We start from the raw sequence: 14,124 nt of genomic DNA on the forward strand, positions 1-14,124 counted from the left end.
TACTGCAGTTGGGCCACTGGTGCTGGCCCGCCCTAGGAAACGTTGCCAGGAAACGCCACACTCACATTCCACTAAGCCACACACACACACACACACACACACACACACACACACACACACACACACACCCAGCTGGACTCGATTTAGTGATGGTGGATGTCAGAAAAGCTTCTTCAGATGCCATGGTAACAGCTGTCATACAGATAGACAGACAGACACACACACAAACACGCAGACACAGAGACAGACACACACACACACAGCCACATAGCAAAGCACAGTCAAAACAACCATACACACAACAACAATGTTTTATGCTGTCATTTTTTGGGGGGGCTCTTTCACATTTTTTTGTCTTTTGGTTTGTCCTGCCCTTCCCAGTCACAGGCTATTCTTAGATGCCCTTAGTTCCCATTTCTGGCATGGGCCACATCCTCACAAAAACACACACACACACACACACACACACACACACACACACACACACACAAATTATGCTGTGGAATAGGAGCTGGAACAAATAAGGAGATTTGCTGCAGTGCTGTTTTCAGGCTAAACACATCTGAATTAACATTCCTCCACAATTTTCCCATAACATAGTCTGTAACTATTAATAAATATGTCTTAGAGTCAGTGTAGACGCACAGCAATGTAGTGCAACAGTACATGTGTTTTAATTACTTTAAAGTCAAACTGGGTGTAAGTGTGTGTGTGTGTGTGTGTGTGTGTGTGTGTGCGTCCAATATCTTCTGATATGACTCAGTGGAGGCACATCTAAGCATGTGCACTGTGTGTGCATGTGTGTTTGTGTATGCGTGTTTATGTGTACGTGTCCAACACCCTCTGATATGACTCATTAGAGGCACATGTGCTGTAAGCATGTCCACTGTGTGTGTGCATGTGTGTGTTTGTATTCACATTGGGCAACCTTGTGTAGCAATCATAGCTAACTAACATATTATAGCTTCATTACCATGACTGATGTCCTAAACAGGAGCTAGCCACGGTAAACTGGCTGGCAAGCAAACAAACAAACAAACAAACAAACAAACAAACACACACACAGATGCGCTGGAACTGGCCAGTGTGAAGCTACTCATGTGATGTGGTCACATAGACACACATGCAGACACACATGCAGACACACAGACACACACACCAGCTAGTCCCAGTTTGTTGGCTATGGGTAGTTTGTGTGGACATGAGTGAGTGTGCTGCCTGTGTTCAGGTTATTTGACTTGTGGTTCTGTTGATATTAGAGGCTGTTGGTGAGGAGCTGTGGCATGTTAGTGTGCTATGATTTACACAGCGGGGGAAGGAAACAAATCAACACTTTTAATTCCGTCACACACACACGCACGGAATGGGTGACACAGACTTTCCAATAAAATAAACACTGAGTCTGTAATCACACCAGGCCACTCACATATAGCAGCGGGCATGTACACACACACACACACACACACACACACACACACACACACACACACACAGATTTCTTTGACACCCTTATCATACAACAAAACACAAATACACACTCACAAAGGGAGAAAAATAACACCGAACAGACACACCCAAAGCATCGCACCCTGACACACACACACACCTGGGTCAACAGCAGCCTCATGTTAGTGGCATTCACAAAAGTGGAATGCTACCCCCCCACCACACACACACACACACACACACACTCAAAACTGCTCAATAGTTCAGAGGGCCTGGGTCATTCAACCCCAGGTAAACCATTAGACAGAGAAACACACAGAAACACACACACACACACAGTTGTCCAAAGGTGACCCAGCTTCACTAGGTGGTTAAACAAAACAACAGGAGGGGGATATGTAACTGAACTCCACCACATCTCTTTATTTGGTGGCTTTTTTCCCCTGCTTCCCAGTGTCCCATTACACACACACACACGAGGTTGAGGATTGCCATGGCACCAGACCGGCATGGCATAACCCAAAACACACACACACACACACACACACACACACATCTTAATTGTTCTGACAAAGCTGATTAGTGTGTCAAGCATATCAGTTCAACTAATAGAATAGAGTTCATAAAAAGAGAAGGAAATTCACAGCTATTTATCTCCCTGTCTTTCTGACTCATAGACACACAGATACATATACATACATACACACACACACACACACACACACACACACACATTCTTATGTTATGTTCTTCATACTTTTGGCGGCGGAATGTAGACAACTGCCATGTTTTCATTACAAACTAACCCCATCCATTTCTATGGGAGATTATTTGAGTGGCATGTCTCCTCATTAGAAAGTCTCTGGCTAAACTGGCCATAGGTCACCACAGCTCCACATGCAGTAGAAGCACCTTGGTGAAAAAGAATTCTAATTGTACCATGACCCATTACTTTACTCTGAGACTGACTGTTGCTAATAGGACAACATGACTGACTTGTTTTGGTTTGTTAGTGTGTGTGTGTGTGTGTGTGTGTGTGTGTGTGTGTGTGTGTGTGGGGGGGGGGGGGGGGGGGGGGGGGGGTAATGGATAAAGGTACACTGTGGGCTTAATAGTGCAGATTTATAAGGGATTTAAAACAGGATAATGTCTTTGTGGCCACAGGTGCCAATCTCTGACAGAGCAGTGGCCAGACTCTCAGGCCGACCCTGCTGTTGGCTAACTCCTGTGTGTGTGTGTGTGTGTGTGTGTGTGTGTGTGTGTGTGTGGGTATTGGAATGGTGTGAGGGAAATGGCAGCTGGCTGTGAAGGGGATATGAAGTGAGAGGTAGTTCTGAAATGACAGGAGTGAGTGTGAGAGAGAGAGAGAGAGAGAGAGAGAGAGAGAGAGAGAGAGAGAGAGAGAAATAACAGAGATAAAAATAAAAGGGGGAAGGAAAGAGAGAGAGAGACAGAAAGAGAGAGATAGCTCTGGAATGAAAGCTGGGATAGAGGCCAGGAGAGAGAGAGCATTAGAAAGAGGAAGACATTGAGTAAGTGATGGAGAGAAAGAAAAAAGGAGAGATAAAAAGGGAGAGAGAGGAAAAGAGAAGGAGAGGAAGTGTAAGATGAATTACAGTGAGAGATTCCGGAATGGATGAATGACATGAGAGAGCTTGGCCATAAGTGAGAAAAAGAAAGAGAGAGAGAGAGAGAGAGAGAGAGAGAGAGAGAGAGAGAACACCTACATGAAGTCAAAATTGAAGAAGTGTGAAAGAGAGCAAAAGAGAATGAGAGATTAATTATGGTAGAATGGAAATAAAAGAGAGAAGGCCTGCAAGACGAATGATGGACAGATGGATTAGTGGGTGAGGACAGATGGATTAGTGGGTAAAGAAAGAATGAGATGTGCATTGATTGGACTCCACAGGGCGTGTGACGCAAAACACAGAATAACCTCTCTTTCTTTCCCGCTCTCTCTCCTATGGAGTTAAAAGCAGGCCTCGAGTCCCAACCAAGAAAACATGACAGCCGCTGTTGCCAGGCAACCACAACAGTTGCAAGAAAAAGCACTGTGGTCTGGAGCTGGGCCTAGGACCCAGCCTTCCCCTAAATCCAGCCGTCCCAAATCCAGCATTCCCGAGCTCAACCTTCCCAAGTCTCCAATTCCCTGAGCACGGACAATATATGGGTATGTGCCACCCACTCCAAACCACAAAAAATGGAGAGTCAGCAGGAATCAACCGTCATTTCATAAGGAAATTATGAGTCAAAGTGCTTATTAGATCGTGCCAAACTTTACATATTTTAAATCCAATTTTCATAAACTTTCGAATCACTGTGAGGTCATAGGTAAGGTAGGCAGATATACTGGTACATGTGTATCACAAATCCACACAAACACACCCACTTACACTCATATGTAATGCAATGCACAATGAAATGGCAGTGTCAAATACAAGCTAATCAAACTTCAGGTTCACAACACCCCACCACACCCCTATATAACAAGGTGGTGTGGTCCAAACAGGCGCTGCTTGTGCTATGCTGCACCCCAAAGCCCATTAACACCTCATAATGTCCAACAGAGACACTTTCTTTCAAAACAAACCTTACTCTTTGCCTTATGCCCAAGGCTTACAAATCAGCAAGTGTGTGTGTGTGTGTGTGTGTGTGTGTGTGTGTGTGTGTGTGTGTGTGTGCGTGTAGTGATTTGTTAGCAGGACAGATGTGATTTTGCTCACATCTGTCCTGCTGACCAAAAGCGCAGGGCAACTCGTTGCCCAGAACTTTTCCACAGCTGCACCATCACAGATCCTTGAAGCGACCATACATACACATAAACATATGGGGCAGTTAAGACCAGGTCATGCGGGCCCTGGTCTCTGAAGGCCAGCAGAGTCCCTCTCCATCGTATTGCTCAGCCACCCACCTGATCTCCATTTGATGATGTCACTGAACTCGTTGTCGGCTACTCCCTCGGCGGTATCCCTGGACGACGCTGCGTCGGCCATGTTTCCCTGTGTGTGTTCTCACGCTCCACTCGGACTGTAACACCACCTGTAAACAGAGACATCCCACTGAGTCTGAGCTTCGTCTTCAGCCTACTTCAAGATGTGGTCTGTGATTCTGGTCCATTACACTTTCTGTACAATTCAGAAAATTGCTCCTCGCGTTCCTCTAGCGGTCCATTCTGTGATTAAGGTTAAAAGAAATCCAGTGTTTGTACACAATCCCTTGCTCTGTGAATGTGAAACAAACACATGGGCTGGAGCCAATCCATAAACAATTCTAGCCTATTAACACATTGCTTCAAGAACAAGGAGGGAAGGGGTGTCATTTGATTGGCCTTTGAGCTAAAATATCAACAACCCCTTTTGGCAGAACTGCAGACTCCTCCTTCAAACTTTACAGACTATAATCTCACACCCAATCCCCCATCCTTCCAACCGTAATCCCAGAATTTGACTCTTCAATCCTGGCTAAAGTTCCAACCCACTCCCGGGCTTTACTCCCAAACATTGACTCTTTCTCTTTGTCCAGACCTGAGGACTGAACTAGGAAGCAAGTTTACCAGCTTTTCTGCTAAATACCAGTCAACTTTTTCAAATCCAGGTAACTTCCAGGAGCAAGAGCTAATCTTCAAGGACCACATCCCTTTTAAAACCAAATATGTTACCAGGATGAGCCAGTAACCTCACATCCTAAAGACACAATTGCACCCGTCTGACTGGCTTTTGCCCTGTTACCAGAATCCCAGACTAGGATTCTCCAATCCTGACACTACTCAGTCTCAAAGCAGTCTCAAAGCAGGCATTATTCTCCATCTTTGTCCCAAATTGGCTGGCTCTTGCTCTGATCTTGGGGACTGACTCCTCCACAGCACGCCCAAGCCCTAAGCCTGGCTAGAGCCCCGGAGGCCCACGGAAGAGGCAGGCCCTTTGCTCAATTACAGTGTGTGTGTGTGTTGTGTGTGTGTGTAGACGGCAGAGGCCGAAGGGCCTGAGGGAGAGGGAGGAAGCCAGGGAGTCGACGAGGTGACCGCTGAGAATGGGTGGTGCAGTGTGTGTGCGCGCAACACCACAGGCATGCTATCATTACCACATCTATAGAGGCACGGGTGGAGTCTTAATAAAGCACACCATCTGACAAGAGAAGATTGTCAAAGAAAAAGTACAAGAGTGTGTGAAAAACCAAGTATACTTAAACAGAACTGTGGATGATGAGTGACCACTGCGAGTCCCTCAGAAGTACTGTGTCACACACACACACCCTCCCACACTCCCACAGTCGTGACTTGCTGAATTTAGCTCAGGTCGGCTGGAAGTTTACTTTTGCAAGGCCCAGCTGTCAGTTCGGAGCTGACGTCACGTTGATAATGGTGGAATGTTGAGAGGTGCAGAACATGCAAGCGTGTGCGGGGCTCGAACAAACCTCCATGAAGGCGCTATATGGAGGGGACCGAGAAATAAACAAGCTCGGGCGCTGTTAGAGGTTGACGTCAGCTCCTAAAGTAGATATAAAAACCATTTGGCTTCGATTTCAGTTCCCCTCGCGAGACATGGCTCCTTCCTTCCCTCCCCTCGCGTACAGAGCTTCCCAAAAACCAGCGAGGCAGCACTTCATCGAGGGTTCAATGAAACATACTGCATTAGCCTTGTACGCATTTCCAAACTGGTGTTGGCTATGGACATGACGTTAGCTCTACCTAGTCAAACAGGTAGCTCTGCACCGGTGCACAGGGCCAAACCTGTGTCCAATCGGTGGACTGTGTCGTTTTAATCCGATCATCACATTAAGCACCAACATGAGAACGATTTGTGTGTGTGCTGACTCTTGACACAAAACTCTGTGGCCACCCCCTTCATTTCTCCCACCCTCATGGTCACTCACCACACACACACATAGCCTACACACACACACACATTTCCCATTCTCTAACTGCTGTCTTTCCCACCTTGCTGGATGGAAAACAATATCTTGTCAAGTACATCCAGTACCCATTTGAAATGTTAGCTTCATTTAACTTTATTAAAACTCTTAAACCAATGTTGTGACAATCTATATTGATTGAACGTTCTAAAGTTTACTGTAACAGGATCCAATCTCTTTTTAACCAACTTTAAGTGATTTGATTTGATTTGATCTGAGCCGATCTAGCATCACTTCGAAACATGAATAGTGTTTTGCTACAGATTAACGTTAATGCTAACCAAGTGATTTGATAATAAGTAACTCCCACCTTACTGACAGTCCTGGGGTCTGAACACAAGTCTCCCAAAGTTTCGAAGAAATCAGCGAGGAGCAGCGAGAAAAGTGAGCTATTTCCACGTTTGCTGTCCCCTCGCCACGGCCTTTAAGACATTTTCAAACATCAGCCCCGATTCGCACACCCAGTCTCCACTTGAACGCGCTCCCAAAAAATGTGTTGCGAGGGATAATCTCAATCAAAAGTCAGAGAATATTTTTTTCTCCGCAGTGGCTGTTTAATTCTTCCACCACGGCACGGACAGGATTGTGTTCCGGTTCTAAAGTATCGCCGTTGTAGACGGGGAAACGGGTGCAGATGCAGCTTTAATCGAGCCCTTCCCTAACTTTGTTCCTGTTGCAAGCTACCTTTCCCTTCCCCGCTGCCTGCGCAAGCCTGCAAAAAAACTTCGCAAACGTAGAGATGGAAACATGGCGCGAGTGCAGTCACGTGACCGTGCACCCTGGCGACCAACTTGGACAAGTGGTGCCCTCTCGTTGGGACAGAAAGTTGGGATGTGGCGTGGCAGCAGGCTAGGGCAAAACCAAACGTGAGCTAACGGCATTAACCGATTCACCACGGCACAAATTGCAGGAGAATGGACGAACAGTTGATATAAACACGACACATTTATGAATAATTGGTTATTTATTCAAAGTCCTTTATACAATTGCATGAGGGTTTTTTGTTTTTACATTTTACATTTGTTACACCTAATTGTAAACAGTAACTTGAAAAAGAAAACAAAGTAGTCTCAAAGTTTTGGTATGCTGTTAAGTGCTAGTGCTTTGCCGGGGAATAGAAGTCCGAGTCCAACCGCAGTTACATGTGAATCCATGGCTCTGGAATAAACGCTCTTATGGTGCCCTCTGCTGGTCCTTTGGCGATACTTTATAAACGGGTTTCTTCACCGAACTTTCGAGAAGAGCGTTCCCGCTGTAAAACGTGCAAATCATCTTCTATGTGAAACAATAATTTACACATTTACATTAATTCTGTCTCGGTAGTATGCGGTGTGACCCGAATACTGCTTTTTTCCTAAATCACTCTGTCCAATCCAGCAGTCAGGTGTCAGCCATCTGTGTGCAACTTTTCCCAGACACCAGCAGGAGGCGATAGTAACATCATTGTTTTCATTTATAGAATAGAAGCTCATCCTTCATGTTATTGGAAATCCACTCACTTTGGATTTTCAGGCAAAAGTCCAATTACACACGATGCCACATATAACTTTTGTTAATTTCACGTATAGCCTTACTTTTATGAAATTCGATATGGATCGCACACCACGATTGTTTTCATTTGTCTAGGGTAGTACCCATAGAGGTACTGAGAATGGTAGTGTTCCTTCGCTGAAACGATTCCTTACCGATTCCTATTTATTCACTCAGAAGTGGACAACGTCGAAGCGAATACTCTCAGTCGCTCTCCCTTTGATTAAACCATATTTGCCTCAAAATGTTTTTACCAGGAGTGGGGTTCGAACCCACGCGGACATATGTCCATTGGATCTTAAGTCCAACGCCTTAACCACTCGGCCATCCTGGTACATATAACTACTACATGAGACCCCACTCAATTTATGTAAAAATGTAACCATATATTTTTGAGCTTTTTCAACAAATTTACTTTCTAAATCAACATTTCTCATGCGGTAACGTTAATGATAAACTTGTCCTTACTCCCATTTCCTAACAGTCTGATTCAGCTAACGTTAGCAAGCATTTTCCAGGTTCCAACAACCTAACCTGATATAACTGATGGACACTCGCTGTGACATATCAGAAGCACATTCTTCACCCGCATACATCATATCTTATCCAGGAATAATAGCTATATTAAGTCTAGCAAGTATCACCTCTGCGGAGAACAAGTTGTTAGCTAACGTTAACGTGTTATATCTATCTAGGACAGACATCTCCACCAATCAACTAACGTTAGCGAAGCTAGCTAGTAATTGAGCTAAGTATTGGTAGCTAACCCTAGTTAGGTTCACCAGTATTTTAACCTGCGAGGAAAATCGAACGAGTCATACAGAGGTAGCTGCTAATTGTTTCTCGCCCTCTGGTTCTACCCAGGGGGCAAGGGGGTTTAGATGACATGGGCTGCTGTAAAAGGTTGTCATATAAAAATGAAATCTATGATGTCTGAGGATCACAACCTGGGTGGACAACCCGGTCAACAAGCTGCTGAAAACTTGCAATTAGGGTCATGCTACCTCAAATTCTGCTTTAACTCCCCGGAATCACCCAATCATGCTAAAAAGGTTTAATTATATCCATGAATCCTGGGCCATATCTCCCTGATTAGGCGGGTCAATATATGAAAAAAAACCACCTAACCTCAAAAAAATTGATACAAAAGGTTTTTCAACTGATTATGATACCTAGATGTACTTAATAACATATTAAAAATCTAGTAAAATCTGACCCCAGTAAAGGGGTCATTTTCAAGATGGCGTCCAAGATGGCCACCAGAAGCTAATTTGGGATATCTGAAGCATTAATCAGCCTAGGAAAGTGTTTTTCATGTTTAATCAGATTTAGCGGTCACTGAGTCATATATGTCACACTAAAGTATCAGATCATCATTTTCAAAGACTTATAATTTTCAAGATGGCGTCCAAGATGGCCACCGAACGCTAATTTTGGCTATATCTGACGCATTATTCAGCCTAGGAAAGTGTTTGTCGTGTTTAATTAGATTTAAAGGTCACTGATTCATATATGTCAGACTAAAGTATCAGTTAGTGATGGCGAACTGAAGCTTTCTGAACCAGTGAAGCTTTCAATCCAATTGTATCGAAAAAAGGTTCAGTACTCGAAGCTTCAGAACTCTATGAGGACCTCTGCTGGTGAAAGTTAAGGATAGCATTGTGTCATGAAGTGTTACATTCGACTCAAAGACATTAACCATGAATGTCTTTGAGTCGAAGATGAATAAATGTTGAGCATGAATTAATGGATAAATAAATAATGTCATAAATAGGCCTAACTAAGCCTATTTTGTACCCTGCATAAATACAAATGTAATTGCCTTCTCTACAAAAACAATAAAGGTAGTATTTTGGCTGTGAGCATTTCTTGTATTCGTAAACAAATACATCAATTTAGAAGGGAGATGAATAAAGAATGGGCATGCACATTGCACACACATTTCTGTGATTATATTGGGTACGTAGCCTAGACCAGTGTTTCTCAAAGTGTGGTCCGGGGACCACTGGTGGTCCGCAAGCTATCCCCTGCTTCGAAGCGTGTATCGAAGACATGAACCAATTTGGAGTGAAGCTTTGTATCGGAGCTTGATTCGTTTTGTGATAATCACGTGATCAGTGACGTCCGAAGCTTCGTTTCACACACACCCACGTGACTGCTTCGAAATTTAATTCAAAGCACGATAGCACCATTTAAAACATGTCCCATCTTCCTCTGTGGCGATCAAACCTGACCCCCTATAATAAAGTAATGTAATGAAAACATGGCAGCTACATACGGAAGATGGTCAGCGTCTATAAATAACAGCCCAGGTAGCGCTGTCCCCGCCTCTCTCGTTTCCTTCTACCGGTGTTTCGTCTGCTGTGTGTTTGGTTCGCTGGTGTTGCCCTGCGTAGGCTGAACGTGACGACAGGTAGTGTTTTGCCTTGTGAGAGCGGCCTGGTTGGTCCTTGTCTCGGACGCTCCGTGAGTATTGCCTAGCCTCAAAGAACTGTCTTTCCATTGTTCGGCAGGTTGATAACTCCACCGAGTTGTTCAGAGTTTTGTGCGTGTTTGGTCTAGTCCAATCACTTTGCAATAACGAACTGTTTTATCATTGTTCAGCAAGCGATCACGGCAGCAAAGTTGTTGTTCCTGGCCTGTCGGCCTGTCTTGCCCCATTCGTTCCGTGATCTCCTTGCGCTGTAACTGTCTTATCATTGTTTGCAGGAGTCACGCAACGTGGGTAAGCTAGTAGTTTTGTGCGAGTTGTTTGGTCCTTTGGTGTGCACTCCATTCGCTCCGTGATCTCCTTGCATTAGAACTGTTTTACCATTGTTTGCAGGAGACACGCGACAGTAGCGAAGTTGTAGCAGCTGGCCCACTTCTCTGTGTTGTCCTGTGCTCTTTAAAAGCGCTCTTGTTGTTTAGTCGTGAGCGGCGCGACTTTAAGTTGAATATAGATTACATAGGCTACTGGGGAGGGTTTCCTTAGGGGTTTTCCTGGGGATTATTATTTTGTCTTTTGGGGATATTTTTATTTCTACATTTTCCTTTCCTCCGGCGCCGGCCTGCCTTTATTGTAATCTAATCTAAACTGTAAACTGAAAGCAATCACGTTTGTGCTCTAGTTTTGGAGAGCTCTTCTTTTGTTAAGTGATTTTGCTATTTTATGTTATTTTGTTTATTGGTTTATCCACACTGGGAGCTTTGAAGCAGTCGGCTATGTTATAGTAGCCAATTAGTTATAGCCTAACTAAAAGGTCTTGTTTGTGCTGCACTTGAGTAGCTTGTAAAAGCAGCATAATTTGTTTAACCTGTTTGAATTTATTGTGGCCTTAGGCCGAAGAGGTCTTTTTTGACCGAAGATACTTTTCGTTTTTGGACCTTTTTGCGTCTTGCCTTTTGCATTTTTGTCGAGGCTACCGCCTACTGCCTCCTAGTGGCCTGACCTAAAAATAGGCTGAATGGACTGCTACTGCTGTTGTGGTGATTTGTTTGCTTGTGTGGTGTTCATGTGTGTCCTGAACAATATATTCAATTTTTGAACACACCTGTTTGCATTTCTTGAAGTCTTTTAGGTAGAGTTAAAACCATTTAATGTTTTGTGGTGCTTTATAAAGCCATTTAGTTATTATTTCTTAACTTTAGTTTATCTTTACTCTGTCTGAGTGGTGGTGGATAAATCCACCTGGCGCCCAACCGTTACGCTACCCCACTACCGCCACAGATATTTTGTGGTGCTTTATAAAGCCATTTAGTTATTATTTCTTAACTTTAGTTTATCTTCACTCTGTCTGAGTGGTGGTGGATAAATCCACCTGGCGCCCAACCGTTACGCTACCCCACTACCGCCACAGATATTGGCGCCCAACGTGGGGCTCGAACTATTGCTCAAACTGTACTTATTTTTGAACTTGGAAGTGTTTTGAATTTCATTGTTGAATTGTGTATCATTCAGATAAGAACTTGCAGGCCTGTTTGAATTTGAATCTATGTGATGTGTTGCATTTGTATTGACTGACTGTAGCATTGTGTAATCAGTTTCTGAATTTGCTTACTGTACTTTTGATCTGTGGTACATTAGAGTAAAATAATTTAATCATGGAACAGCTTGGCCCTGTCGAGACCATATCAGATTCTGAGGATATGTCCCTTCTACTACCCCCTTCTATTCCTACACCTGGTGTACGGGTAGAGTTAGACTCTTCAGATATAGAAAATTTTGTTTTCCCACCACCTCCTCCAGATAATGAGGAGGGCACAATAGTTGATCTTGAGGTTTTCTCCCAGGCCATTGATTCTATGAAAACAGTGTTTGAAAGCACCATTGCCTGTCAGAGACAATGGCTTGAGGAGGGCTTGAAGCATGTTTCCAAAGAAGCTGTTGAAGCTAAAGGGGATGTTTCTCGTTTAGTGGAAAAAGCTAATGATGACCTGCTTAATACTATTGCAGAGCGCATCAGAGAGTTACTCTCAAAATGCATAGAACACATTCAGTGGAACTCTAAGCAGACATCAACTGAGTTCCAGACCCTTCTAAAAGCATCACACACTGGTTTATTGGATTCTTTTTCTATTTCTGTCTCTGACCAACTGAATAGACTAGTTAAGCCTGAGCTGCAGGACCTGCAGTTACAGATTTGTGGCATCAAAGATTCAGTTGAAAGTCTTGCTGAAAAAGTTAATGAGTTGAATGTTGCACCAACTTATCCACCTTCAAGAGTCGTGAGCTCTTTTACTGGTATCGGTTATCAACAGAGGTCTTCTACTAATGTCGAACCCGAGTCCAAACCTGATGCTTTACCTTCAGTTCTCCATACTGGTGATCGGCATTTGCCAATCAAATTGATTTTTCCCTCTTTCGGTGGTTCAGATGATGACACTGACCCACTTTTGTATATTTCTAAGTGTAAGGACTTCCTTGCTCTGCGACCCATGTCCAATTCTGAGATCTTAGCCACTATGAGGAATGTCTTGCATGGCACAGCACGTAACTGGTGGGAGATAGCCAGAGAAAAGGGGCACACTTGGGTTGAGTTTGAGAGGCAGTTCTTAGAATCGTTCTTGTCTGAAGACTATGCAGATGAGTTAGAGGAGAGAATCCGACATAGAGTTCAGTTACCCCATGAGAGTGTGAGGGATTTCACCTTCGCATTCCAGGCCCTGTACAAGAGGTGGAAGCCTGAAGCGACGGAAGATGAGATTGTTAAAATGCTTTTTAAAACAATGAATCCTCAGTTAGTTAGCCAACTGCGTGGACGCACGCACACTGTGGATGAAGTTGTTAGACTTGGGCAGCAGCTTGAGAAAGATCTAATACATCAAAGAATGTATGAGCAGAAGGTCCTTATGACTAAAACTCCTAAAATTGAAGCCCCTGTCCACGTCTCAGAACTGTCAAAGAGAAGTCAAAAAGCTGATTTCAAACCACCTGCTCCTCTCTTGTGCTGGCGTCGCCAAAGCGCACACCCTCCTGGAAGCTGTCCGCAGTTTCAACCTCGAAATCAGCCAGTGAAAAGCTTTGGTCCTCGTCAGGCTAACCCCAATAAGGGTACTGTCTCCACGGTTACGAGTTGTAACCAGTCCTCCTTTAAGTCTCAGCCTGTTGTTAGGCCTAAGACAAACTCCATGCCTCCCCAGTCTGGTCCAGTGGTAGTATTGAAGCAGCTGGCAGTGCCAGTCACAGTCAGACGCTGCCAGGGCAAGGCACTGGTAGACACTGGAGCTACATATAGCTTAATGAGTTTTGATTTGTGGAACACAATTAAAGCTCCAAATGAGAAACTTGAGCCATGGCATGAAGGACCCCTGTATCTTGCAAACGGTACAAATACCCATCCTGTAGGTTGCAAGGTGTTAGAGTACAGTATGCATGGACATAGCTGGAGTGTTCTAACTGCGGTGCTTGCTGTTAATGTCCTCGCCTATCCTCTAGTGCTTGGGTTGGATTTAATTTCTGATAGTGGAATGCAGCTTAATGTGAGGGATCAAGCGTATTCTATTTTGGGGGACCAACAAGGTAGAGCCTTCCCTTTTCAAGTCATGGCAAGACCCAGAGATAGTTGGGGTATTCAGTCTTCTCCAACCACTACTGCTGCCTCACTCATGCTCTCTCTGCCACCATCTTCCCTTTGTTCCTCTGAGCCTAGTAGCTTTACTCTTGCTGATGAATTCTACATTAGTTGGGGCTTGCACCCGCCATCCTCTCTAACCACGACTTCTGCCACTGTCATAACCACTATGCCTCCATTTTCC

The 14,124-nt window shown here is 44.2% G+C and overlaps 1 protein-coding gene and 1 non-coding gene across 6 annotated transcripts in view; both read right to left on the minus strand.

Moving 5' to 3' along the window:
• Positions 1-7,122, minus strand: part of utrn (utrophin) — a 152,426-nt gene extending 145,304 nt beyond the window's left edge. For all 5 annotated transcript variants that reach the window (XM_042096223.1, XM_042096228.1, XM_042096225.1 and 2 more), the window contains exons 1-2: positions 6,668-7,122; positions 4,358-4,485 (exon numbers count right to left, since the gene is read on the minus strand). In XM_042096223.1, the coding sequence (XP_041952157.1) occupies positions 4,358-4,439 (82 nt within the window). In that variant the 5' untranslated portion in view covers positions 4,440-4,485; positions 6,668-7,122. The remainder of the gene's footprint in view (positions 1-4,357; positions 4,486-6,667) is intronic.
• A 1,016-nt stretch (positions 7,123-8,138) lies between these two features.
• Positions 8,139-8,221, minus strand: trnal-uaa. Its single transcript has one exon. It is a non-coding gene; the product is annotated as a tRNA-Leu (tRNA).
• Between the last annotated feature and the right edge of the window lie 5,903 nt (positions 8,222-14,124).

The sequence above is a fragment of the Alosa sapidissima genome, chromosome 6 (assembly GCF_018492685.1).
Source record: "Alosa sapidissima isolate fAloSap1 chromosome 6, fAloSap1.pri, whole genome shotgun sequence".
Lineage (NCBI taxonomy): Eukaryota > Metazoa > Chordata > Actinopteri > Clupeiformes > Clupeidae > Alosa > Alosa sapidissima.